The sequence below is a fragment of the Strigops habroptila genome, chromosome 4 (genome assembly GCF_004027225.2).
Source record: "Strigops habroptila isolate Jane chromosome 4, bStrHab1.2.pri, whole genome shotgun sequence".
Classification (NCBI taxonomy): Eukaryota; Metazoa; Chordata; class Aves; order Psittaciformes; family Psittacidae; genus Strigops; species Strigops habroptila.
Genome location: NC_046358.1, coordinates 29,516,176 through 29,543,961, shown reverse-complemented (window position 1 = coordinate 29,543,961; position 27,786 = coordinate 29,516,176). Strand labels below are relative to the sequence as shown.

The 27,786-nt window shown below is 42.0% G+C and overlaps 1 protein-coding gene across 1 annotated transcript in view; it reads left to right on the top strand.

Annotated features, from left to right (window-relative positions):
* The first annotated feature begins 5,330 nt into the window (after window positions 1–5,330).
* The window catches only part of KCNK13 (potassium two pore domain channel subfamily K member 13), a 60,216-nt gene continuing 37,760 nt past the window's right edge, over window positions 5,331–27,786 (top strand). The window contains exon 1 of the mRNA XM_030484718.1: window positions 5,331–6,114. Coding sequence (XP_030340578.1) covers window positions 5,778–6,114 — 337 coding nt within the window. The 5' untranslated portion in view covers window positions 5,331–5,777. The remainder of the gene's footprint in view (window positions 6,115–27,786) is intronic.

Sequence of the window (27,786 nt, the reverse complement as noted above, 5' to 3'; positions counted from 1 at the left end):
TCACAAAACATTTCCAGTGCAGAACTGTGACCCACAGCAGCTTGGACTGTGGTTTGAGCATGGAAGTGCTTGTGATTCTGAAAAGGTTAAATCTCCTGCCAGGGCCACATAATGTTGGGCAGTTTCTTACTGGAGTCACATAGTAAAGCAACAATCTAATTTTGGTTTGTTCAAGACACTGATATGGTGGTCTATCTAGAGTGTTTTCACCATACTTGAGATTAAATCCAGCATCACAGAAGGTAAGGTGTAGAAGGTACCATGTGCTTTTTTCCATGCTAGGTGTGCAAACATGCAACAGTACCATTCTCATTTGGCAGCTTTCCTAAATGAGTCCATGTGCTTTTTTTCAGCAATTAGCAATATGTTAATTCCTTGTGCTTTCTTCTGTGTAGGCTTTCTGTGGTTTTGATATTGCAGCCTGTCTTCTATAAACAAATATGAACACAGTAACAGAAATAACTGCACAAAAAAAATCCAAGTAAATTAAAGTTAATAAAGAGAGGTGGGATACCAAGAACTGAATATTGAAATCAGTAAATTAATGTAATATATAGATATTCACTGTGACATACTTTGCCTATTTGGTGTGTGCATTTGAAAAAGCTAGAACAGAGATGTGATGTTCATTATAATGCTAGATTCTACCTAATCCCAAAGATATTTCTACTGACATCAGTGAAGTTGCTGACACTTTACAGCCGTGGAATTAATCCCTGTGGCCCAGGATGTCAGAATTTTAGCCGAACACTGACAGTAGTCACACCATTCCTTCTCTCTTACCTCTGTGTTTCTTTTAATCTGAGCAACTGTAACTGGCATTCCGAAGGGCAAAAGAAAGAAACGGCAAAAAGTACTGGAGGCTGAAAGGAGCTGTGTAAAGTTCAGAGAAATAAGTTCCTATGCTAATCTACAGTCTTTATGTCCTTGGCTTTTTTTCTTTTTGTAATATACTGGCTTTTCTGCTTCTCCATTTATCAAAATGTTATCTCTACTCAAAACTAATTCCCAGTTACTGCTTTCTAAATGTTGTTGTAGTGCTTTCAAGGTACTGTGACCCCATTGTATTAAGTAGAGTAAAAAGTTCATTCTTTAGTTGAAAGTGTTTTCTGATGCTTAGAATGGAGGAATGTGAGGGGGCTCCTGGATTCTTTTACTAACTTTTTCTGACTCTATTCTGACTTTACGCATGCTGATTCATGTGTCTCTGTTTCTCCCTTAGCAAGCAAATCACTACCCTTACACAGTTCTATTGCCAGTAAACATGAATAACCAAAAAACTTCACTCTGAACTGTGGTTGGTTGGTAAACAGTTTGGAAAATTAAGCTACCATTCTTAACCTGTTGAGGTGCTGGAAGATAAGCGGCAAATGCAAAGGGACATCTAGAACTGGAAGTTGTTCTTTAGGAGAGCTCTTGAGGAGTCCCCTCTGGGACTTTTAAGTCATGTCTGTCTCTGCCTCAATTTCCCAGCTGTAAATTTTAATTTGCAAATATCTTTAAATAAAAATACCCCTATAGGGTATTAAGTATAAATGAAATATTGTCTTCTCCAGGAAGACTGGCATACAATTGTCTTTATCAGCCACACTTTAGTAACTGATCTGAAGGCGATGGAAAAAGTTTTCACATTTCTCTTTCCTGAAAATCTTTATTACACAGCCAGGTTCAGTTGTCTTCACTGCTAAGTGTCTTCTGCTTTGTGAGGGATGAGTACACTAGACAAAGGCAAGAAGCAACATTATGGCTGAACATGAGCCAGCTTGTGTCCAGGCAGCCAAGAAGGCCAACAGCATCTGGGCCTGTGTCAGAAATGGTGTGGCCAGCAGGGCCAGGGAAGTCATCATCCCCCTGTACTGGGCACTGGTGAGGCTGCACCTTGAACACTGTGTTCTATTCTGGGCCCCTCACTGCAAGAGAGACACTGAGGTGCTGGAGTGGGTCCAGAAAGGGGCAACGAAGCTGGTGAAGGGTCTGGAGCACAAGTCTTACAGCTGAGGGAACTGGGGTTGTTTAGCTTGGAGAAAAGGACGCTCAAGGGAGACCTTACTGCACTCTGCAACTACCTGAAAGGAGGTTGTAGTGAGGTGTGTGTTGGTCTCTCCTCCCAAGTAACAAGCAATAGGACAAGAGAAAAGAGCCTCAAGTTGTGCCACAGGTCTAGATTGGAGATGAGGAAAAATTTCTTCACCGAAAGGGTTGTCCAGCATTGGAGCAGGCTGTCCAGGGAAGTGGTGGGGTCACATCCCTGGAGGTATTTAAAAGGCATGTAGATGTGGTGCTTAGGGACATGGTTTAGTGGTGGACTTGGCAGTGCTAGGTTAACAGTTGGACTCAATGATCTTCCAGGTCTTTTCCAACCTAAACCATTCTATGATTTGCTGATTCTTTACTTCACGTTCAGTAGGACTCTGCTAGAGATGCAATCTGTTTGAAACTCCTAGCAAAGCAACAGGGATGTTGTTGGCCTACTCTCAATGCCCCAAGTGTCACATGTTCATGAAGTTTCAGGATTTATTTTTTTTCTTTTTATCACATTAATTTATTAACATCAAGGTTATTAAGATCCAGAAGAAGTTTGTTCAGCATCAAAGGTAGCAGAAGGATGGTTTCTTTGCTCCTCTAGCAAGATGTTTCATTTTGTATGAAATTTGCTCAAGAGTAAATTGCAGCTCTCCCACAGCTTCTCCAAAGATAAGCAGTGCATTTTAGTTAAGAGTACCAGCTTATCACTGCCAAAGGAGATGCTTAATTAAAAAGTACTGACACTGTCAATGAGAATAACTAGATCTCTGTGCGAGTCTTCCACGGCAATTTGCAGATGCATTAACAATAGCCCTGTTCTGACTGGATATTTATGGGTAATCATTACTATGGTAGTCAGTGACTGTAGCTTTCTTAATTATAGGGTTATCATTAAACATTACCAACAGAACGAGGTACTGATTTTTGTTGGGTTTTTTTTTTTTTCTATTATTTACAATCATGCTAAGCCTCACCACCATCAATCTTTTTGTCACTAAATACCTGCACACATAGACAGTAGGGAGCTGTGTGCTTGAGCTGCCAAGGAGTAGGGCAAACACACCAGGTTTCAGAAGATGATGTTACAAGTGCCTGTGCTGAGGCAGTGCATTCAGTGTTTTGGCTCACAACATGTTAACTTTAATTTGGGGTTAATTTAAATGTCAGCAACATGTTTAACCTTTTTTTTTTTTTTTTTTTTTAACTGAAACTAGAAGATAAGCTGGGTTTTTTTCCCTATGCCAGTGAACACACACATTTCTTTCTTCAATCTTGCTTAAATGCTCCAAATGGGTGACTGTATCATTATGCTGTTTGTGCTCTCCACACACTCAGGTTTTTCCAGCTATCTACCCAAGAGCAATGGAAATAGTGACCTTTTTTACAAGTAAGGTGTCCTTTAGAATAAGTACTTTAACTATAACAGGGGAAGTAAAGGAAGAAAAGGAGCTTAAAACAATGAAAGGTGATACACCTCTGATATATGTCAGCCATCTTCTCATTTTCTACTTCAGGATTCCAGTCAGTATCAACTCACATTTGCTCTACCTCTTACTAGGGAGCATGATGCTTTCTCAAGAGATTAAATCACTGCAGTTCCTTTATAGTGTTTTAGTTTGGTGAAGATCAGATTTGACAAATTAAGGGAACTTGCAATTTTTGATGCCCAGGGAGAGTGGTTTACTCCATTGTCTTTCAAGACTGTGCCAGATGTTCTTACCTGCATGAATGTAATGCTTCCTCTATGCCCAAGACCAATGCAAAAAAAAACTACTCCTGCCTAACAAAATAATATGTAAATAATAGGAGGAACTCAATATACTTGAATAATTTTCCATGGATAATTTTCTGGATAATGTGATTGTTCTTCACGTTCTTTTGGGCAACCACATTGATGTTATGGCTGCAAGCAGTGAAAGGCTCCTGATCCCACTGTGCTGATCCAAGCCACCCAAGAACAGCTTTCATGGATGGAGACTTTGGTGCAGACTGAAAATGCTCAGTCAGTTCTGCCGCCTCTGCTGGCTGGGAGAGCACTGATTTAGATCCATCTTTCTGGTTGGCAAAGACAGGAAATATAGGGGGGTTTTCCCCCCTCTAATAGGAACTATCAATAATTTTAAAGATACACCAGCATTTTTTTGTGGAAGCATGTAGTTATCTTTAGCAGCTGGAACAAAGTCTGGTTACTTCGACTGGTATCTCCTCTTCGTCTTATTTTGGCTGTTCAGTATCTTCCAGCACTGCTACTAATTTTAATTGCCATATGTCAGTCTATGCTGAAGGCTAATGAAGAAAGAATAAAATCCTGCAACATGATGTGTTACGTACCACCTATGAGTAACAACAAATAGAAAAAGCAAAGGGGAAGCATGAGTCCCATTCATCCTCGGCTGTAGGTTTGCTGTGCAACATGAGAAAAGGACTTGGTTTTTCTCTGTGCCTGCTGCCCAAGTAGATATTTGCCACACAGTGGGTGATGCTCTCTCAAACATGGGCACAGACCTGTCCACAGCCCCCTCCCGGGGCTCAGGTCAGTACAGATACCTCAGGCTGTGAGACCATCAATGACTCTTGCACAGTTACGTGCCCTTAAGAGAGAAATCTAATTATTAAGACTTTATTGTTCATTCCCATTACGTTGTAACTGTATTATAAGTAATAGAATATGTATAAAAAAGTAGATGTAATAATACATCATTGACATGCTTTCTCAAATAAAATATATGTAGGTTGCCTTTCACTGGAAAGAGCTGCCTCTCTTCAACACAAAATTTCCCTTCGACTGCTTAGTGTTGGAGGATGGAGATCTAACAACCTGTGGAGAAGGCCACCGGTAACCAGACCTGTAGACAACGAGGTGCCCTCTTTTGGCAAAAGGCAGTAATTTTTCTTGCTTCGATAGCAGTCCGGTAGTCGGGTCACACCACCAACTGTAGGGTTTTACTCACAGCCTCTGCGGGAGCCCCGTCACCCCGGTCCCACAGCGCTGCTCAGCCCGGGGCCGGGCGGCAGCTCCAGCGGGCGGGAAGGTCGCGGGCGCTAGGGGAGTGACGGAGCCCCGCTGAGGGGTGGAGGCCGCGGGGCAGCCGCCCTCCCTCGGCCCGCCCTGCCAGGTGCCGCCCCGCCCCTCCCGGAGCACCGGGGCGACCCTCGGGGTGGTGGACGCGCCTCAGCTGAGGTGAGCTCCTCTCAGGGGCGCGGCGCGGTGTGGCTCCTGGGTGCCATGGCGCGGGCGGCCCGGGACGAGGGCTGAGGTGCCCCACGGCGGCGGCGGAGGGCGGCGGGGAGAGCTGCCGCCGGTCCCGCCTCACCCCCACCCCCCGTCAGGCAGGAGGCGCCTGGCGGTGCCTGTCCCTGCGCCCCGCTCCGACGTGCTCGGGGCGGGGGAAAGAAGGGGGTATGAAACTGGCGGAGACGGGAGCCCTGCGGGGCGTGCGGCTGGATTGAGGGGCCCCGCAGGACGGGACCGGCCGGGCCGGGCGGTTCCCTAGCCCGCAGGATGCGCCGCAGCCCGAAGCCCGTCCGCCGCGGGGCCGTGCCGGGCGCGGTGGGGCAGCGCCCGGCCCCCGGGTCGGAGGTGCCGGCCGGCTCCTCGGAGAGCCGCTCGCCGCCGCCGGGCTCCGCGGCCCCCTGAGCTCCGCGGCCCCGCGCACGCCTGGCGGGCGGTGCCGTGATGCCCGGCGGCGGTGGCGGCGGGAGGGCCCCGACGTAGTGTGTCGGCGCGGCAGCCCGGTCCCGCGGGGCGGAGGATGGCGTGTCGCGGCGGCTGCTGCTCCAGCGCGGGTCGCCTGAACGCGGACAACGCGCGGTTCCTCCTGCTGGCGGTGCTGATCGTGCTGTACATGCTGTGCGGTGCCGCCGTCTTCTCGGCCATCGAGCTGCCCACGGAGCGCGAGGCCAAGGAGCGCTGGGAGGAGCGGTTGGAGAACTTCACCCGGCGCCACAACCTGAGCCGTGCCGAGCTCCGGCACTTCCTCCGGGAGTACGAGGAGGCCAGCGTGGCCGGCATCCGCGTCGATGACATCCGGCCCCGGTGGGATTTCACCGGTGCTTTTTACTTCGTGGGCACCGTCGTCTCAACTATCGGTGAGTGGCGGGACTCGCCGGCGGCAGGGCGTGCGCAGCCCGCTCTCCTCCTCCACAGCTCCCCGGGCTCACAGCGGGCTTCGCGCCGGTGTCGGGCACCGTCCTGTCCTGTAGCTGCTCGTGTTTTCCCTGCTCCTGTCAAAGAGACACGGCGGCGGGAGGCCCCAAGTGTGCGGGAAGCGCTCTCCCGTGGGGCGCCCCGAAGCGTGTGGGAGCCCGGCTCGCTGCTCGCCTTCGGGCGCCGGGCGGGCTGTGTCCTCTCTCCTGCACCGGGGAACTTGGCCTGGGCAAGCGGTGACGGTCTTTGCGGGAGAACAGTCGCACCTAAAGTCGAAAGCTTTAAACAAACGCTGTATGTCTTTAAATTCTTATAATAATACTCTGAAGTCTTATTATAGCAAATCTTAGATCTCGAAGTAGGTGGCTTCGTAGGCTGTAAGCTTAGAAGAGACCTTTCTGAGTATCTAGGCTGGTTTAACAAGAACCATAAAATACATTTTGGTGTGTCCAGCTGCGAAGCGTGCAACTTGGAAAGGCTGGGTGTCAGACCGCTCAGCTTTCTGCTCTTACAGCTTTCTGAGGCAGAATCAGCAAGTTGGTGGGCACTGCTTACTTTGTGAATAAACCCGTGTGTATTCAGGTTGAAGAAGCCTTTGGGGGAACAGAAACTCCGAGGGGGCTGACAAGAGCACAGTAAGATGGAAATGGACAGCACCAGGAACTGGCACAAGCCAGGGAGCCTGTGGGTGTCAACAGAAAGGCTTGGTTTGGGCAGCTGTGGATGGTTGAAAACCCCGGAGAAGTGGAGGTTGCTTTAGTTAAAGGTAGGCAGCCTTGTGTGCATTTGCCAGTGTGACAAATGGGGTCACCGAATCTTAGCAATGGTATCACCAATTCACACATGTGAAACTACGTGTGAAATGCATGCTGAGGAATAATTGTTTAGTTACCAGTTACTTCAGGAAACCTCTGTGAACACTTGTTAACTTCTTGTCCCTGAAGATGAGTTTTGAGATGCCTTGCTTTATGTGACACACGTGAGAGTTTGTGCTGTCCTGCAGTTTCTGCAGTACCTGACACTTGCCAGTGATTCTGCTCAACCTCTCCCTACTACTGAATTTCTTAGGTCTGGAGTTAATTTCGTTGTGAAAGATGTCACCGGGCTGGTTTTACATTTCCTCAGGGCATCAAGCTTTGAGTGTTTTGTGTCCTTAGACCTCAAGTCTGTAAGACCCAAGAGCTATGCTTAAATGTTCTGCTGAACTGGTAATTCAAAGTATCATAACATTGTTAAGCCCATTTTTGTGAACTGCTGTAGTTTGTTTGCCATTGTAACACCTCCCTTAAGGTGTGCTTCTTGTATGATCAAAATACAGTGTTGATGCTAACCGTTGCTACAGCCATGAAATAGTAGTAAAGACATCTCTAAAGTCCACCTGGTCACCTCTGTTCCTAGAGGAAGTCAATTATACACAACTTTTTTTTTCCTGATAGGTGTTTGTCCAAACTGGTATTTCGAACCTGCGCTGTTGGAGATTCCACAACTTCCACAAGGAATCCAGCCTTGTGCGTTATTATCCTCACCAGAAACAAAAGGTTTTCCTGATGTCATCTTTACTGCAGTTCAGTGACTTGCATTATTTTTGTCTTACCATACTTCATACCCAGAGAATGGCTTCTTAGGTACTCGAAGATCATTGTTATGTCTCCCTTCAGTCTGTTCTTAATTCAAAAAGCCAAACTGTTGTACCCTGCCTTTGCGGTGGTGCAGTTACTTCTTTCATGATTAACTGACGCCAGTAGTTCTTACCATTGATGTTGTATAAATGAGATAGTTAAGGAGAGAAGGGAATCTGTGGTCTTAATAACTGCAGCTGTTTCTGTCTTGCCAATTTCTGTTGCCCACAATTTAGAGCTCCATTGATGTTTGTGCTGGAAATGTCCTTAAGACCCCTTTTTCCTTCAGGTTGTCTATGGTCCTTAGGCTCTAGTGATGTACATCCTGTTCCTTCCTTTGACCTGGTGTCGACCTTTTTTCTCTGTCTTATCAATAGTGTCATTTTCTCAGTGTGTTTTATCAATTGCATCATTCTTTCTTAATCCCGTCAGTGGCATTGCACTCCTTCAGTCATACCAATGGCATCCCTCTTTCTTACTCTTTTTGGTGTCATTGCTGCTTTATGAGGCTGACAGTGCGTTTCAGCTCTTCTTAGCTTAGGCTGCAGGCTGGGCTCTCCAGACATGCACAAGACTCTTCTCTGGCCACATGCCCTCAGCTGTGCCGCACAGGAGCATTCTCCTGCAGGCTCTGCAGCCACACACTGTATTGGGCTCCTAACAATAGATATTGTTTATGCAGCTCAAATCAGTATTTTTGCTCTCAGCCCTTTCCAAATGGTCCACATCTTCTTTCGTTTCCCAGTACGGTGCCCTAAAATTAATATATTACCCCCGTTGTGACCTCAAGGGATTGTTGCATGTGTTTTTCAGTTTGCATTTCTGGTGGCTATATACATTTCTACACCTAAATAAAATGTGGTGCCTTCAGTTAAAGGCTCTTTTTCAGGAATAGGTGCTTTTATGGCATATTCCTAATATCAGCTAATCTTCTAGGCTCAGTACGATGTGCTGGTATAGAAGGTTATTTAGCAGGTAAATTGTTGTGAAAGCAGTCATCTTTTATTTCATTTGTGAACTTTACCTATTCTTTTTTTTTCTCTTTTGCCTAGTGGAAATTATTTTGTTACTCCACCAGAGTAAAAGAGATACTGTCATATCTTTTTGGCTTTCAGAGGAAGGAAGAGAGTTTTGCAGTATCCAAGGGAATAATACTGTCTTTTTAATTAAAGACTCACATAAAATGTTTGTCACATAGATACTGGAGCATGATATCAGTGCATTGAGTCAAGAGATCAAAACTAAATATAACCAGCCTATTTTCATTTGTCAAGAAAATACAAAGCTAAACAGAGCTGAAGGAAGGAAAATTAATTTGTCTTTTCTCAGTTCAGTAATTTAGAATTTGTTCCATAAAAGGCTTTATTCCTGTCAGTGCTCCATCTTTAAAAGGCACATGAAAATCAGGAGTTAAGTAGTGTGAGCCAGCACTAAGGTTACCTATACAGTAAGTGGAAACATTAGAAATGTAAGAAGGTAACCACTGAGTGCTCAGCAGCATTAGACTGTAAGGTTCCAGTCATCAACAGGTGCTCTGATATCTAAGAACCTCTGTGGTGCCTTGGGACAGTAATGCCTCCAAGACATAGGGAGCTGCTGCCCAGGTGTTTGAAAATCTACACGTTGGAGCACTGCTTATTTTTCATGACAGACACCTGGGCACCCTCAGTTCCACTGGAAATAGGTGAACACTATTACCCTTGAGCCATACAGAGGGTATGCATACTGGGATATTTGCAGCATCTAGAGCCTCCTCTGCTCTTTGAAACCATTGGAAAAAACTGTTACTGACTTAAGTTGGTATCCAATATCAAGATACCTTTATCTCATGTACAGTTGTTTTTCTTTGAATAACTTACGAAAATTTAAAGGACTCTATTTCCTTTTTATTTTTTAAAAACACCACCTATGCCCACCCCAGCCCATATTATGATCTTGATTAAAACCTGTTTATTTTAACTGTGAATGGAATAAAATGTATCTCATTAGAAGGGCATAGCCTGAAGCAGCTCCTCACCTGACGTATGATATGGCTGCCCTTTTCAGAGGCTGGTGGAAGTTGGAGGCGATTGTCTGCTCCAACCTCTGTGCTCCAAGCAGGGTCAGCTAGAGCCACGTCCTGTCAGAGTTTGGATACCTCCGTGGATGGAGACTCCATAACACTCACAGGGCAACCTGTGCCGGTGTTTGATCACCTTCGCAGTAAAAGAGGATTTATTTTTTCCTCCAGTTCCAATGGAATTTCCTGTATTTTGGTTTGTGCCTGTTGCCTCCTGCCTTTTTTGTGTGAACTGTTTATAAGCAGTGAGGCAAAGGAGGAAATATTATCCTCACAAAATGGGGTACATTTTCTGGAGAAATTGTCCAAATTTGCATCCTTCCTTTCTGCAAGAAGCCACAGCATGTTGATCTGGAGATGTAAAGTCTTGGTGCAAGGTGAAAAAAGAGATTTGTCCACCAGTGCATTACCTGAGGACCAAGAGGTAAAATTTCCTGGAGCGAAGGGTGAGATCTTTACTGCAGAGAGTGACGAACAACTACACAGCATATTGTACGCAAGGGATAGAAGGAGTCACAGCATCTTCTTTAAGCACCCTAGAGAGGGTTGCTTGATGGGAGTGTCATTTCCTAACAGGGAAGTCTACTGGGGGTGATACAGCCACACTGTCCATGTTACAGCAGTCTGCTGTGGAGCGAAGGAGGGAGTGCTTGCTGATCAGTGTCAGAGAAAGTGCCCACTTTCTCATTTTCACCCATGCAAGTGCAATACCTACTACTGAGTGGAGCTACAGCTGTGCAAAAAAGCCAAGCGTGTGTGGGATAATGCTCACCTGGTCATTAAAAGCAGAGAGCTGGGCTATTGCTTGTGGCCTTGTCTCTACCATATGTAGTGTGAACAAAGGGTAGCAACTGCACTGGATGTCCCTCCTATGGCCAAGAGCAAAGCTTACTCCTGGTGTCACCGAGACCAAAGGATGCACCATTTCCTAACCGTACTGTGCCTGAGCTATTTAAACCTGTACAGCACAAGGTGAGTTGTTCTCCTAGCTAACATTTCTATACCTCAAATATTGTCTATGCTAATGATTCAAAATGACCTGCTTTAGCCACTGAGCCATAACCAGGGCTCCATAATCCCAGGTGGGACAATTAGATAAGATCATCAGAGCTAATGTTTTCTTTTCACTTCAAGAAAGTTGTACAAATGCGGCAAGTGCATCTTAGTATTTAGAGAAAAACAATACTAATCAGTGTTTTTAGTTATGTTTCTAGTTGTGTCGCGTGTTCATTAATAAAGTATGTCATTTCTCTGCTTCACTTTATCCAGCCCAGCAGTGAGAACAGAACTGTTCTTTGACTCGGAGAGGCTAAGCTTGTTTTTATGCCCATAAAGTGTATTGTCGTTCTTGTCCTTGAATGTCAGTTGCCTAATTGTGAACTTCAGAAGACACCATCAGACCATGAATTCTGTCCCAAATGTGACCCCCTATACATTTTATTTTAAAAAGCGCCCTCCAACAAGCTCTGTTGAAGGTAACATATTGATGGTTTTCCTCCTTTCTTCTATTGTAGAGTGACCAGAAGGATAGGAATACCCCAACTATCAGTGCAGGTCATGACTGCTTGAGTTAGTGTGACATCCATTCTCTCCCTTTGAATACACCACACCCTGCAGCCTCTGCTTTGACAAGCAAGCATATTCCCCTTATACCCTGAAAAGATGCAATACAGGTTACTGAATGTCATGTCTGCTGTCCTTTCCTTTTGGCATACTTTAGAAATTATAATTAGTTTCCACAATGACAGAATACTCAAGGATCTCATAGTGCAGAAAACTAGGGATTCTGATGAGCAGGAACAGTATACAAGAAATAGCTTTTTAAAAATGTCACTGCAGTAGTTAATGTATCAACAACTGTATGGTGATAATTTAAAAGCGAGAAGCACGCCTGGCTGACTAAGTTACATTGAACAAAGAGCTGAAAATTAGAGGGGAAGATTTTGCTTTGAAATATTTCACAGATATACAAGAAACAAAATGAAAGGAAATATTGTTACACTGATTGCTTTGGAGGTTGGATTTTTTTCAGAAGGTATTGAAGCAATCCTGCTGGCCTTCATTGTGTGAACAGAACAAACAGGATTTGCTATTTTTCCAAATAATGTAGTACTTGCATTAAGAGGACTGCAAAGAGGATTTTAATTAAAAATAAAAAATATCTTGCTCAATAGATGTTTTAAAAGTGGAGCTACAAAAGAAAGAGGAAGAACAAGGCTTGTTGCATGAAAACACGAGTAAACAGCAGCCAGAAACAGTGAAACTGGAGGCAGTGAAGAACAAGGAGGTTTACTTGACATGCAGGGAACTGGCAGTGGGGAAAAAAAAAAGGGGGGGAAAGAATGTTTCCTTTCTTGCTTTGATACTTTGAGAAGAAAGTTTTGTCTAGTGATAAGACTTGTTCATTAGTTATAGGTTATCTTTAAAAATGCACTGTAATACTCCTGCGTTGATAGCTCTGAGAGCCTGGAAGGTGTGTGTGCTTGGGAGGGTGCTTCAGGAAAGGCACCTCTAGAGCAAAAGGCTCTTCACTTTTTATTCCCATCCTTTCTCCTGCCCCCCTGCTCTGTTTTGTGTTTGACAGTAAGGGGTGCTTAGGGTGGTGCTTTAGGGAAGTTGCAGGTAAACTGAGGCCATTCACTTGCTTTACGGAGACTACCAGTTAGTTGTCAACTCACTTAACTTGTAACTGCTGCCAGCCTAGGATTGCATCTGTTAATAAACTAGAACATTGCCCACCTTTGAAAGACTTACATGCTCAAGTGAATGCTTCACTATAATTTTACTGAAAGCTTACTGTAAGATATGACATCTGTATGAAAGATGTAGGAAAAAAATGTGAGAAGGAGAATGGTGGTTATAATGACAGGATGGCCACTAGTCTCTGCCATACACAGAACAAAGTAGAATGTTCAAACAAAGCAAACCATGTAATAGAAAGGAAATATAAAATTAAAACAACATGGAAATCCTTTTACTAGCAAGATTTAAAAAAGTACAGGTGTGGTAGTCTAGCATGTTCTCTCTTGGGCACTGGTTAAAACCCAAGGTTAAACCACATGGTTGTACCCCACCAGGTCAGGGGAAAGGCGAGGTCAGCTCTCCTGTGTACATTTTCTTTCTTCTATTAGTGCCGAAGTCTTCAAGTTATCTTCAGGTCATCCAGTTTTACAGAAGATATCTAAAATAGGTCCTCTTCCCTGGCTGGAAAAAACTGCTAAGGTGCCAAGTGCAAAGGTAGATATTTATACTATTGGTCTTGAAATTTAGGTGAAATAAATTCCACCGTAGCAATCTAAAGATGAGCACCCAGGCAGTAGCAGAACCCAACCAGCACACCACTGTTTGCAATGCTGACTGTAACTTCTCTGCCACAGGTTCTCTCTCTCTTAAATGAGATCAGTAAGTAGTTAAACGCACTTTAAAGTCTGTAGAGGAAATAATTTTATCAGTTGCACCCTCTCAGGAAAATTTGGATTAGGGGTTTTTTTTGTGAGGAGCTGGCAAGATTCTCCAGGGCATGACTTGATTGTAATAGGGGATTTATCTATGTACAGGTGTGTGTGCTGGGAGATGAGCACAAGTTCTCTAGCAAGTTTTTGAAACTTAAAAACCGCTTAAGAGGAAACCTTTCTGGATTTGGCTCTAGCCTAGTTTCATTGGAAGAGTAGAAGGCAACTTTTGTGACCACAGAGTGGGAGAGTTAATTATTCTTTAGAGGAGAAGGAGGAAGAACAGAAAACCAGGGGATTTCAAGAGCAAAACTTTTGCTAAACTCTGAGATATGCAGTGGGCAATCTCAGAGGAACCAAAACTGAAGGAGAAGTGAGTTAAAATGGCAGGCTAGCAGTTTCTCAGACAAAATGTACGAATAATGCTGGCTCAAGTGATCCAAATGTAGAAGGAGGACAGGAACTGTAGTGGAAGGTGAACATGTTTACATTTTTAGATTTATTAATTTCAGTCATAAGAAGGAAGCATATAGAAAATGAGATCAGTGAAGACAAAAGGAATACTATGGAAATACAGGAACAGAATAAAAAGTCCAGCCTCTCAAAACGTGATGCTATTAGCAAGGGATATGAAGGGTGATGTGAACTCATTCATCAGCAAAAAACTGATGAGAAAAGCTAAGAAAAATATCGGTCTGCTCTATAGAAAAGAGGAAGAACTCTCAACAAATGATTCCAAGAAGGCTGAAATGTTTTAATGCCTTTTTCTGCATTAGTCTCCTGAAAAGGTCAACTCTGAACTGATGTGTGGTACAATTAACATTTGTGATAAAGAATGAGTTAGAATCCCTAAATCTGTGAGATCTTTTCAAATCATTTAAGCCAACTCAACTGCATTCTAGCATATTCAAAGAAATTACTGTATCAATAACAAACCCTTTGGCAACTCATGGAAGGGCCTGAAATTCGAGGCATTTATTATGGTGAGTATTTTGCCAGTCTTTTAAAAAGGGATGATGATGGGGAGGAATTAAAAAAGCAAATTAAAGCCCAAACAACCTTAATTCAGTGAAAATCACTTGAATGGATAATCAGATCAATTACTTGTAAACATCAAAATGGAAATGAGGAGTCAAGTAATAATAACATGAAATTACCAAAAGTAGATCTTGTCAAATTTAGTCTATTTTGTTGTATGGCAAGATAACTAGCCCTGTGTGTAACAAATAGGCAATTGATATCAGACATCTTGACCTATTTTTTAAATCACACTGAGATGCATGAGGAAGATAGCAGCGTAGTATTTCTATATGCCATACTGGGAAGCGTTGTCTGGAATACAGTTTTCAGATTTAGGCTGCTTCATTTGTAGAAATAGGGTCTAGAAGGAAATGATTGGTATGATCAGACATCTAGAAAGCAGAACTTACATAAAAATTGGAAGAAATCAAGGAACTTGCACAGTTGAAAGAAGGGCATTAGGGAGAACATTGAAGCGGGAAAGATTGAACACTTGTCTAAGTGCATGGTAGCTAGGACATAGGTTAATGGGCTTAATTGCAATAAAGAAAATTCAGTTTATACATGAGGAAAAGTTTCCTAACACCAAGTAAAGTGAATCAGTTGTACGGTCTCTCTAGGAATGCTGTAGAGATTTCATCACCAGAGTCCCTGACACCCAGGATAACCAGACATCCCACATGAATGATGCTGTAATTCCATCACTGGGCAGTGAATGGATGAGATGACCTTTTTATACCTCTACCAGAGCTTTTCCCCCCAGGTTCTATGATAATATGTATTCATTAATGGCTTTAAACTTTAAGAGGGTAGATTTAGGTTAAATATTAGGGAAAAATTCGTCACTGTATGAGGGTGGTGAGGCACAGGTTGCCCAGAGAGGCTGTGGCTGCCCCATCCCTGGAAGTGTTCAAGGCCAGGTTGGATGGGGCTTTGAGCAACCTAGTCTAGTGGAAAGTGTCCCTGCCCATGGCAGGGGGTTGGATCTAGATGATCTTTAAAGTCCCTTCCAACCCAAACTGTTTCATGATTCTATGACGATTATCCCTGTTATCCCAAAAAAACCCCCAAAACCAAAAAACCTAATGGTGTTCAGCACACTGCATATAAAATCTTGTTCTTTGGCAATTTTTCACTTGTATTTTTAGAGTGCAGATAGATACAAAAAAGTGTTGTGAAAAATTTACATGGAACTTCCTAGGTTCTTTTTTTCTTTTTTTTTTTTTAAACATCCAGGAAATCAAAGGAACACTAATATTAGGATGAAGCAGGCTTTAACATGTGCAGTTATGTTACCCTGCTTAGTATACATCTAAAATTAAATAAACTTTAAATCAGCTTAAAATAGAACTGATCATGGGCTGAGAAGCACTTAATTAAAGTGAAATCAGAGATAACAATATCTTTGTTGCAGTTGGAATGAAAAAAAAAACCCATCTGAATGGAAAAAGACTCATCAATAACCAGATCTTTACTTTGAAGAATTTGGTCCTATAGGGAGCTAAGTACTTTGCTACAAGTCTCTATTTTGGCAGGTGTAATTAATTGTACCTCCTCCTGCTAGTGGTAGATATACTGGTATGACTTGGAGACAAAGAGCATGAAGTACTGTTGCTCATATTCAACAGATGAATATTTAAGGCAATGAAATTCCATTTAAACTGAGCAGTGGATATTCTCTACTGCTCTTGTCATCTCCCACGTGTTGAAAAGAGAGACCTGGCAAAATAAACCTTTGCTCCCTTTGGGGCTCTACACTTGCATTTTTTTCCTGAAGAAACCAAGGGGTGGGGGGAAGTGAAGGAAGGGTGGCTGGGCATGCCCAACCTTTGCCTTCATGTGCAGGTGGGACATGGCTGAGGCCGCTGCTGTGGGATCCCACTTTACAAACACAGACAGATAGTATCGGAAGTTGTTGGGAAGCCTAAACGATTTGGATGGCCAAATCCTGTATTCAGAAGTGATTTAACACAGGTAAATTTTCAAAATTTTTCGAAGTCCATATACTCCCAAGCCAAGGCATTTTTTGCACAAAACGTATGGAACATAGTCCTTGAGGTGGCATGCAGCAGGGACCTTTGCAGGAGGTCTGTGTATTCAAAGGAAATGGTGTGAGTTCAGTAGGTGAGCACTGGAAGGAACATTGCTGAACCGCCCAACCTCTGTCCCCAGGCTCTTGACACTGCAGCCCTTTGCAGATAAGGAAGCAGATCAGGAAACACACCATGCTCTGTGGCAAAGACTGAGGCCAAGGAAAGCTCTGGTAGACACTGGGAAAGGTCCAGGTGGGTCAACTGAAGAATGGGTCCATTCTACTGATGGCAACTCTCCAGCCTGCTCACCTTGTGAAAAGGTCTCCCTGCTAAAATTCTATTACTTCTGCCTAATACTTACTTCTAAGGCATCTGTAATTTTCCTAAGGCATCTATAATTTTCCAGGCTGGAAGTTTCCTGAGGCTGAGCTGGAGACTAATTCTATATATTGGAACACAACGCAAATGCGGGTGTTCTAACTGGAATGGTGACACATGAAGTACTAAGTTTTCCTATTTCCTGGAGGGAAAATTACATTTTTTAATTGAAAGCAAAAGCCTTATCAGGGCTGAGAACGCCAGATATGCCATAAAGTGGGAGAAGTTGGAGGAAAGAAAAACACCAATTCAAACAAATGACTTGCTGGTTATGGGAGCAGTCTTACTTTATCCAGTGGGTGAATTCTAGGAATAAAGAGGGTCTAAGTATACTGAATAGTGAGATTGTTGTTTTGTTGTTGGTTTGTTGGTTTTGGTTTGGTTTTTTTGTTTGGTTTGGTTTGGTTTTTTTCTTTTTTTATTACACTATATTGACTTATGTGATTTAAAATGAGTTAAAACAATTATTTATATTATAGCTTTTAATAGAAAATAATTATTTTGGCTTGGCTTAGCCCACATATAAAAAGAATGGGAAAATTGTGGTAATTAAATTATAAATGCTGGGAACAAGGGTTACCAACTTAATCTGAGTAATAGCTGACTGTCTTAACTGAGTTTTAGATAGTTTATTCAAGATACGAAACACTGAAAATAAAGGCTGTGATTACTATTTGTGTTTACTGGTATGGATGGTAGTGTTTCTTTATTATTTCAGCTGCTATGGAATTATTTCAGCTGCTAAAGTGAAGCATTGTTCAGGTCATAGATACACCAATTACTGTATCAAAGCTTTTTCAGTGCAGTAAAAAATACTTCAAAACAGACTTGTTTCAATATTAAAAATGACAAAAAATACTTTTATACATGAATAGTATTCTTTGCAATATTATTTTATAATTTATATTGCCAGGAAAACTGTTTAGGATTTTAACATTGGGATTTTTGTAGCATTCATGTGGCTTGAGTTTTCCATTGATTTCACATTGCCATCCCTGAAGGAAGAATACAGCCTGTGGAAGTGTTTCAGTCTTTGTGACTTGAGAAAATTTGATACATGGGGAGGTGCTATTGATTGCAAACACAGCCCAGGCTTTTTGCAAACCTCAAACCAATGTTGAATTTGAGGTGCTTTTGTTCTCCCAGTATGAATGTTAATAAGACCCTAAATGTTATTTTATTCATACAGAAGAAATGATGACTCTTTCAAGTGTGACACTTTCTAATAGAAAGCAGTTCTGCTGGAAAATCGGATAGTCTTCAGTTATTAGAAAGCTAAAAAAGTGGAAAGTATATATTGCTTCAGTGTAAAACTAACATTGTAAAAAGGCAAAACAAGTAGCAAAACATTGAATTTAAATGTACTGAAGATGCAGACTAAAAAAGTTTTCTATTTTAAGCGTGTATGTGCATCCATTTTGTACTTTTCTGCAACACTTTTGCAGTAATTAGTCAGAACTTCACAGCAGCAGCTGTCCAGCCTTCTCGCTAAAATAGACTGTTCCTTGCGCACATCTGTGCTTGTGATTCTCTTATTCATGCCAGCAGTGTAGCCTGTACAGACAGCTGGGCTTTGCTGATCCTGTCTGGTAGGGGATAATGCTTACCAAAAAGGCATGATACTGAATTCCATGTTCTTATACACGGACTTAAAGTTACTTATATAGTCAAGTTCAAAAATCTTAAAGCTAGTTAGAGCAAACCCACCATGTTCCCTGAATTGCTGTGAAAATAAGAAAATGTTATAGTCTGGTTAGAAGGAGAATTTTTTTTTTTTCTGAAATTATTTCCATAAAAATATAAATAGGATAGTGCTGTAGGGTAGAAACTTCTCTTTAAATGCAGCCTTTCTTTGATGTTGCAGATTAATTCTTTTTTTTTATTCCTTCCTTTTGTATTCTACCTGCATCGCATCTCTTTTCCATTCCCTTTGCGCTATGCACTGGCACTGTGGTGCTGTTTATTGTAAGAAAAATACTTTGTAATGGCCAGTTGCTCTTTTTTTTTCTAAGTAGGAGTTAATTTTGTTGTATAGGCTGCCCTTCCTCTTTCGGTCTTTTACGTAGAATGCTTTAAATAGGATTTTTTTGGTCTGCCCAAAGAATTAGAGTCTGTATTGTCCATCTCAGGCTGCAGTATTCCTAGTTCATCGAGTAAGCAGGTGCAAGCTTGGTTTGTGGCTTTATGGGAAAGTTCTTAAGACTTGGGTGACATGGTCTAGTGTGAGGTGTCCCTGCCCTTGGCAGGGGGCTTTGAACTAGATGATCTTAAGTTCCTTTCCAACCCAAACCATTCTATGATTCTAAGACTGTTCTATGTGCTCCAGGGAGCAGTACTGGCCATTCCTTCCTCTGAAGTGCTACTTCACCACAAATTCAAACATCCGTGTGCTGAAAGAGACACTGCCTTACAGATAAGCTGTAAACCAAAGCCTCTTATCTTTAGAACTGTCCTGGCACCCTCTGTAAGAGTAAGACTTTAGCCTTGCCCATATTTTAGTTTGGATGCGCCTGGTAAAGGTACATAAAAGGGATTCTCCCCATGTTTTCAGCTGGACACTGTATTCTGGCTGTTCTCTGATACCTCATGGGGTTTTGTTTGCTATTATGTGGCAGCCTTTTTTCATGGCACGGCTGCAATAGTTCAGTGACAGTGACAAGACACCCCTATATAATCTTAAAAAAAAAAAAAAAAATCATTTTGGAAGGAAATGTGTCTCAGAAGTTATTAGTGTTGAAGTATTGCAAAGAAATAAAACATTGCTTTTGAGCACTCTCATTTACTCTTCGGGGCCATTAGTGATGACTTCAAGGTTCCCCACGTTTATTCTTTCAAATTTCTTTGTCTGGAATCTGAAAGAGCAGAGGAATAGGAGGTAGCATGTAACAGGCTTGTCATAACTAGGTACTGAATATTTTGTAATTTATGCAGCAAGAACTGGGTTACTGCTCTGCAAATTATCCTTTTCTAAGGAGAAATGCTCTTGTTAGCAATGTTTTTTCTTTGTCGCTCCCCCAGAATGAATTATCTCCTGCTTCAAGAGCTGATTCAGGAGGATATTGGGAAAAGAAATTAACTGGATGAGGTTTTATTGCAGAAACTTTGGAACTGTTTTCCTGATGTGTTTAAAGTTGAGCATGTAAATAACAAGGTAGGGGAGTTTGCAATCAGTTTAAAAGCCATTTTTTTGCAGTGTACAGATAGAAATTGCTAAGCGGTTTGCTACTCAAATCAAGGACAAAATACTGGTTTTTGAAATAACATTTTATTTAGTCTGTAAATCTATGTCATATCTTGGAGAGGCTGTTGCACTGAAGGGTGTATAATTTTAAGATCAGTTTTTTACCTTACCAGCATTTAAGAGATTAAATTAAATGTTTTATACAACCTGCCTGCAGAGCCTTCTCACCCTAAAGAAAACATTGACATGACTCAAAATACACCCAGAACAGATATGCTCTGTTTACCAGGTGATTTACAGTTATGTTTCAGAGCAGACTTGCACTTTAAAAATCAAATTTTGCTCCCATTGACTAAAAACCATCAAATATCATCCGTTAGTACTAGTTTATGTATTTGCTTTTCTTAAAGTTCTTTCCCATTACCTCTGAGGCTCACTAAACTAAATACCCTGTCAGAAAAGAAGATGTAAATCCTACTTTTATTCTGCTGTCCATCAGCAGGGTATCACTGTTCTTTTTAAGGCAGGTACCTGTGCAGCAAACAGGCAGAAATGAGGAGGAGGTGGCCAGTAGAAGTGATCAAGGCAACTGCAGAGAAAAAGCAGCTCCTTGTAAAGGGCCAGCGGGCAGGCAAGAGTTTAGGCTGAGGATCACAGGCTTAGAGACCCCTGCTGAGCTTCAGCAGCCATACTCATTACCCTTTACTCAAACTAAAGTGATCCAGCTGTCTTTTAGTGCCACTGAATATTATCCAGGGTAAATGCCCCAGGTATTCCAGACGTTTTGAAGACATAGGTCTGGCTAAAAAAGGTATTGAATATAGACGCTTGCCTTTCAACAACAAAGCTATGCTCCAAAAACTTCTGGCTTGCATATTCTGGGACTGCTTGCTGTAATGAGTCCTAAGATAGATTTTGTCCCTTACACATGGTAATTATGGTATCACACAGGTGCTTGTTCCTACATTTCATTTCTTCATTAAGGACTTAGAGCTTGGGGCTTTGTTGCTAACTGGCATATCTGTAGTTCCTGGAGAGGAAAGACCTTTAACATAAGGAAAGGATCCATTCATTCATTAATGGTGTCTGTCCATTTATTTCACACAAGGAATGCCTGTTTTTCTTCCTGCACTTCACTGGGAAGCTTTTAATCACTTAGAGCATTTGTAGAAGATATAGTCACTTGGAGTGGGTATAGTTGGTGTCTTACCTGTAGCAAAGTCTTAAAATCTGCGTAATCTCATCCTAATCAAGAGCACAGAAGTTAATGAATACTTCGTCTACATATATGGATAGGGACGGGACCCGTTCTGTGGCCGTTGTAAGGATTTCCTGAACAAGGAACTAATGTGAACCAGGAACCTCATTAGAGTAAAACCGATCAATCTCTATACGTCACTTCCCTCTGTCTCAGCTTCAGCCTGGCAGTCCTGATCAGAATTTTCTCCAATGCTGTCCCAGCATGCTGGGAACCTTCCTAAGGCTTGTCCTAGTTTTGGCTGGGATAGATTTAATTTTCTTTCTAGTGGCTGGTGCAGTGCTGTCTTTTGGCTTTAGTCTGAGAACAATGCTGGTAACACACTAATGTTTAAGTTGTTGCTTGGTAGCTCTTACCCTGATCAAGGACTTTTCAGTCTCTCATGCTCTGCCAGTGAGGAGGGGCACAAGAAACCGGGAGGAAGCAGAGACAGGACACCTGGCCCAAACTGGCCATAGGGTTATTCCATACCACAGCACATCATGCCCAGTATATAAACTGGGGGAGTTGTCCGGGAGCAACCGATCGCTGCTCAGGAAGGCCTGGGCATTGGTCAGCGGGTGGTGAGCAATTGTATTCTGCATCACCTGTCTTTCTTGGGTTTTATTCCTCTCTCTCTCGTTGTCTCCCTTTTCATTACTACTATTATAATTATCATTGGTGTTAATAATAGTGATAGTATATTTTATGTTATTTCAATTCTTAAACTATTCTTATCTAAACCCATGGAGTTTACCTTTTTCTGATTCTCCTTCCCATCTCACTGGGGGCCAAGCAGGTGGCTGTGTGGTACTTAGTTGCCAGTTGAGTTTAAATCACAACAGGATTTAAAAAGGCAGATTTCTGCACCATCCTTACTGCAGAGATCTAGATCACACCGCTATAGCTTGCACCATGAGTGCCCCTGGCAAGACCTACCTTTGTGGCAGAAAATTCTCCTGCCGGATAAGGAGTCATGTTGCTTCAACACAGTCAGACCGGTAGGTATTTAAGCAGTCATCGAAGTTGATGAGGAAAGGGACAAAAAGTGTATTAGCTGTCACTGATTATGCATATTTTTGGGGCATCCTTTCTCAAGAGTCTCTTGTGCAATCCTAGCTGAAATTTGCTCTGATTTGATGGGGTCCCTGGGCTGATCCTGCTGCCAGTCACACATGCACCCCTCGTCCCCTCCTGGTTGCTTAGGAGAAAATTCCCTTGCAGTAATCTCTCTGATTACCTGGGGTGTAACTCTGTCTATACTACAGTAAATCAAGTGCTAGCTAGAGTAAAGGACCTAGTGTTCTTCATTTATGCTTTTCTGTTGTTGTTGTTGTTTTGTTTGTTTGTTTTTTCCTTAGAGCAATGCATTATATCAGCAGCACTTTCAATTACAAACAGATCATTTTTCCATGATAGAACATAGAATCATAGAAATCATAGAATAGTTAGGGTTGGAAGGGACCTTAAGATCATCTAGTTCCAACCTCCGTGCCATGGGCAGGGACACCTCTCACTGAATCATGTCGCCCAAGGCTCTGTCCAACCTGGTCTTGAACACCACCAGCGATGGAGCATTCCTTGGGCACAAGAAGAAAGTAATAGGGAGTAGCCCAGATCTAGCAGGAAAATGGGCAGCTCAGAAGCATACAAAAATCCCAGTTCAGTTTCTAATGTGTTTGTTTGCTGCTAGAGCTGCAAGATACAAGAGTCTCATACCTAGAACTGCCTCCCTAGCAGATTAAAGGGGGAGCCTTGGCAGGTGTTTGCAATCCCAACAAAATCATGTCAACTCCTGACACGATGAGTAATTAAAAAAAAAATAAATAAAAAAGGTGTGAAACACGTTTAAGTATTAGCTTGAGATATCTTAAAGTTGACAGAGAATCAGCACCTGATCAGCATGGAGAAAAGTCAAAGCAAGAAGTATGGGTGAGAAGTGCTGCTCTGACTTCCATAAGCACTTTCCAGCACTTGCTCCTGGTGCAGGCCAGTGGTCCAAGGTGGGTGACTAAACTGTGAGTTAAAATAGCTGTGGAAGAAAGGAATAAATGTAAAGGAACATGAATTTACAGGAAAACATTAAGTATCCAATGTCATGGGAGACTCACCTGAAACACTAAAATCACATAATTTATTTACTTTTCATCTTAAACACCATCTTGATTGCAAATGCAGTTCCCTTTTCTTCTCCCGTGCTGTTTTAACTGTTAATCCTAGCTATTAACTGGGGCTGTGCCCAAATTATATAACTGGAAAAACTGAACCCTCATGTGTTGATTGATGCCTGTGATTTGCAAGAAGGAAGATGTTCTCAGCAAAGCAGTGTATAGAAGTGTTTATCTAATCTCGACTGCTGTAAGAGTCTCCTGTAAGTACGGATGCGGGATCTGTCTTACTGGCCCGCAGTATCCAGCCCACTATTCCCCCACTGCCAGGGGATTCTGCCTCTTGTAGCTGAGGGAGGACTTGTTTTCAGTAAAAATATTTTCTTCCTCATTCTTCCATTCTGTTCTGCAAGTTTTATTTTCCATGTAATGCCGAGTGGGCCCTGGCCATCTATTGTGCTGTAATGCCAAAATCATGCAGTACAGATAACTAGCTATGAAGAGATGGGGGTTAAGAGGGCGATCTCCTGACTCCATCTGAATTTTGTCTGACCTGGAATAATAAGTATTCCTTTTTAGCTGAGCTCTTGTAAATACAAACATTTGGTCATCATTTTATCTACCCTTTAACGGTAAATTAGGCTGCATAATCCAGAATTACAGATCAAGTTGTAAAATGAAAATGTGATTAGCAGAAATGTTTACAGAACAGGTGCTCAGCTTTATTAAGAAAGGAGCTAGCTTGTCGTTGGTAATTGTCCACTAAGCCCTTGGACTGAGGAATTGTCCCAGGACACAGTTTTAGTGCTCAGTTAGAGTGCGAGAGGACAGTTTGCAATAGTAGCATGTTCAAAGGAGTTAGGGGAAGCAGGTGACCTGTTTAGAGCTAGATCAGGCTCAAGGTATCATTTGCACAGAGACACCAAATGTTGCTACAGATCTGACGCAAAAAGGAATACTTCCCCTCTTCTTCCCCCATTTTTCAAAGCAACGTGGAGCAGCCAGATATTCAGTGTCAGGGATTCTGGGCCCTGCCAAGGACTCCACTTGCTGAATCTAAAAAAGAGAGCGGTTTCTGGAGCGTTTCTGGTGTTGGGACAGTTGGAGACCTTTTCCCAGAATAAGGGTAGTTTCTCCCCATGCAGAAGGGAGCCTGAGGAGCACTGTGCATCCGAGAGCTGCCAGCACAGCTGGGCTGTCATAAACCTCTGGCTCTGTGACAGGTTGTTTTGGGGTTACAAGATTCTTGTCACTGGACAACCCACAGAGTGGGGTTGTCTCTCAGCCACATGCAAGGAGACCAGGGCTCTTTAGTAGACCACTAAGGAAGATAGCTTCTCATTGTCAGCATCCTGTTTCTGTTTTAGGAAAAATATGTCAAAACCAAAATGTTTCTGTGAACCACTTGGGTTTGATGCTTTGTTACTTCCCCTGAAAAATGTTTTGTTAGAAAATTCCTAGTTAATTCCACTATGCAGGAACAATTAGAATGTAAGTAGTTTTTTTTCTTTGTTCCCTTATTGTTTTTCATTTTTAAAAAGATACTCTATTTTTAAAATTAGAAATGAATCAAGCATCTGGCAACATGGACTTTTCTTCCCGTCAAGTAACTATTATGGGACTTGGTAAGAAGTCAGTTTGTTCTGCCCAGTGAAGTTCGTCTGTGGTGGCCAACAGAATTTTTCGAAAACAAACAAATTTTTTTGTTCCATAGAGGATGTCAGAAACTTCTGCCTTAACCACAGGGCCAAATTCAAATTCTCCTTGGCAAAAAGGAGACACTGACAGTGCTGGTGGATGTGAACATAAGAAAGTGAAGTCGGCCTTCCCTACTTTTTCTGAGGTTTTTGCTCTTGTAGGGCTTTTACTCAGAAACAGATAAATCAGTGATAAAACACAGATTTAGCCCTGTAGAGAGGTGTGTAACTTCCTTTCATGGCTTTGATGAGACTTTGCCCATAGCAAAACATCAGAATCCTAATGTATTTTAAGTCTTTTGTAAACTTCGCTTGAAAGAAGCATCCTGAGAGACATGAGTTATGCAGACGTTTCAGCTCTTCATATTTAATTGCCACTTAATTCAAATGTTAAAATGGAATAACTTTACTGATTAATGCCCCCAGCAGCAGTAAGGCAGAAAATGTTAAGGTTACAACGTTGTGTTAGCATGCAACAAAGGGAACTTAAATGGGTATGACAAACTTTAACAATATGCTTTGTGTTAGATTTAAATATAATTGGTTGTCATCTTTTCATTAATTAAGAGGTGGTCAAAAGACATACAGATAGAAGCAAAAACCTCAATCACTTCAGATACAACTTTTAAGTACTTAGAATAACAGCCATTTCAGAAGAATGAGCAAAGACTTTTGTAACATGGCTACTGATTTTCTAGCAATGTGCTGTCTTTAGTACTTGCCCTTTCAGAGGATATCCAAAAAAGTAAATCTATGCAAGATCCCACAAAACTAAGCAATATAAAAGAAAAATATACTCAGCAGAGTAGATGCATAATTCAGCACTGCACAATAAGATGGATCAGACCCTGAAATACCACGAACTGGTTAGATTTTGTTTTCTAAAATCATGAATTCAGTTTTGGTCAAATAGAAGCAGTAGCAGTAGGGTTTTTAATTTCAGAAGTTTATTTCTTAAATGGAGAACATAGTGTTTACAAGTAGTCCATTCAGAGAAGTATATCTGTCTTAGAGCCTCTCTGGGTCTTGTTTTTCGTTTCAGGACTCGGTGAAGCTGTGGGGTCTGATGACAGCAGGACTCCAACAGATACTGCTATGAATGGTTTCATTCGGACACTTTTTCCACTTTATATAAAATCTCTTTAATCAACCACAGACTTTGCACCTGATCCCCACCCCCACTTTCCTTACTGTCTGCTTTTTCATTTGTTCCTGACCATTACCTTGTCCCTGATGACAACACAGGCATGACTGAGGCTTTCAGGCTGTGTTGGCCTGGATCTTTGGTTTTCTGAGGAGTGCTGTTCCAGGATAGAGCTCTGGAGAAGCCTCTGGGGACCTTTACCTGGAGCCAGCTGTCTGGTGTGATAAGATAAGGGGCTGACAGGAGCAGTTTTTATAGGAGCAGAGTCCTCTGAAGAATCTCATTTTTGTAGGGCAGGGATGAAAGATGACCCCTTAACAGCATTCATAAGTGGTGACAATCAGTGTCAGGGCTTTGCTATATTGATAAAATAAAAAAGTAGAGGTGACACAGTCATTATCTTCTCTGGCAGCTCTATGTCCACGCTCCATTTCTTCTGCTGTTATAGCTGGCATCATGGCCCAGGTTCCCTAAGAAGGGACAGAAAAGGTTCTGTCCCAGCCTTGTGTTTAAGTTGGTGGTTTAGATACTGCTTCAGGAAATGAGAGCAATGCTTGAAGCCTCCCTGTGGGCAAGTAGGACTTAGAGTTGGAGCTTCTGGCTTCCCAGATGATGGGTTACTTTAGTCATTGCCCACTATATGCAATAAAATTAGGCACCACCACTAGTGATTTTGAACAGAATTCATAATTGCCAGTGCCTAGTAAAATTAACAAATGTAAGTCAAGAGATACAAAGAGTTTGGACATCTCTTTGCATGACTCCTGGCTGAGTTGCTGTAGAGTATTCATGGCAACTCAGGTACTTCAGATAGTTTGTGAAGGAACAGTGGCACTGTAGGAATTTTGTAAGTCAGATATCTGGAAAGGGGAAAGTCTGAATAGCACTTTTGAATTTCTGTGTTGCAAATTGAATTTCTGTGTTGAATTTCTGTGTTGCAAATGCACCTAAAATAGATGATACTGTAGACAGTGTCTGAAATACAAAACAGATTTATGCAGATGCTTAATCTTACACATCCTTGGTAATCACCCTGAAGTAACGAAACTACTTTCTTATTCTGTGCAAGTAATATCTATAAACAGGTCTCTGCAGAAATAAGTTTTAAATGTTCCTTCTGCAGTTATACATAAAATGTATAAATAGTGTAGTAGAAATTGGTTTTCTGCCCTTTTTTTTTTTTCCTCCATTTATTTCTTCACAGGACAGTGAAGTATAGCTAGTTTTCTTCATACTGGCATTTCTTACAACAAGGTGAAATGGAAGAACAAGTGGTCTTGTAAAATCACAATCTCAGGACAAAAATGCAGCTATTTTTTAGATTGATTAGATTTCAAGGTTTTAGTATCCATTCACTTTTACATTTAAAATTCTCTTTTTAAAGTATTATGACAACAATACATAGGCTTGATGCTCTGATGTGTGAAGTAAAAGAATAAACCCAATATTTGCTATTGAATAAATCCTCCTGCTGTTGATCTGAGGACTGCAGAATCTGCCAAAACTTCTCATGGCAGCACCATGGGAACCTCTGGAAACATCAAAAGGTTCAGTGATTACTGTCAAAACATGCACAAATTAGCGATAAAAAACAACAACCCTGCAGCATTTTAGAAATTATTATCTCCTTTGAAACTTTCTGGATTGCAATTGATACCAGTTTAGTTTCACTAAATTAAGAGCACT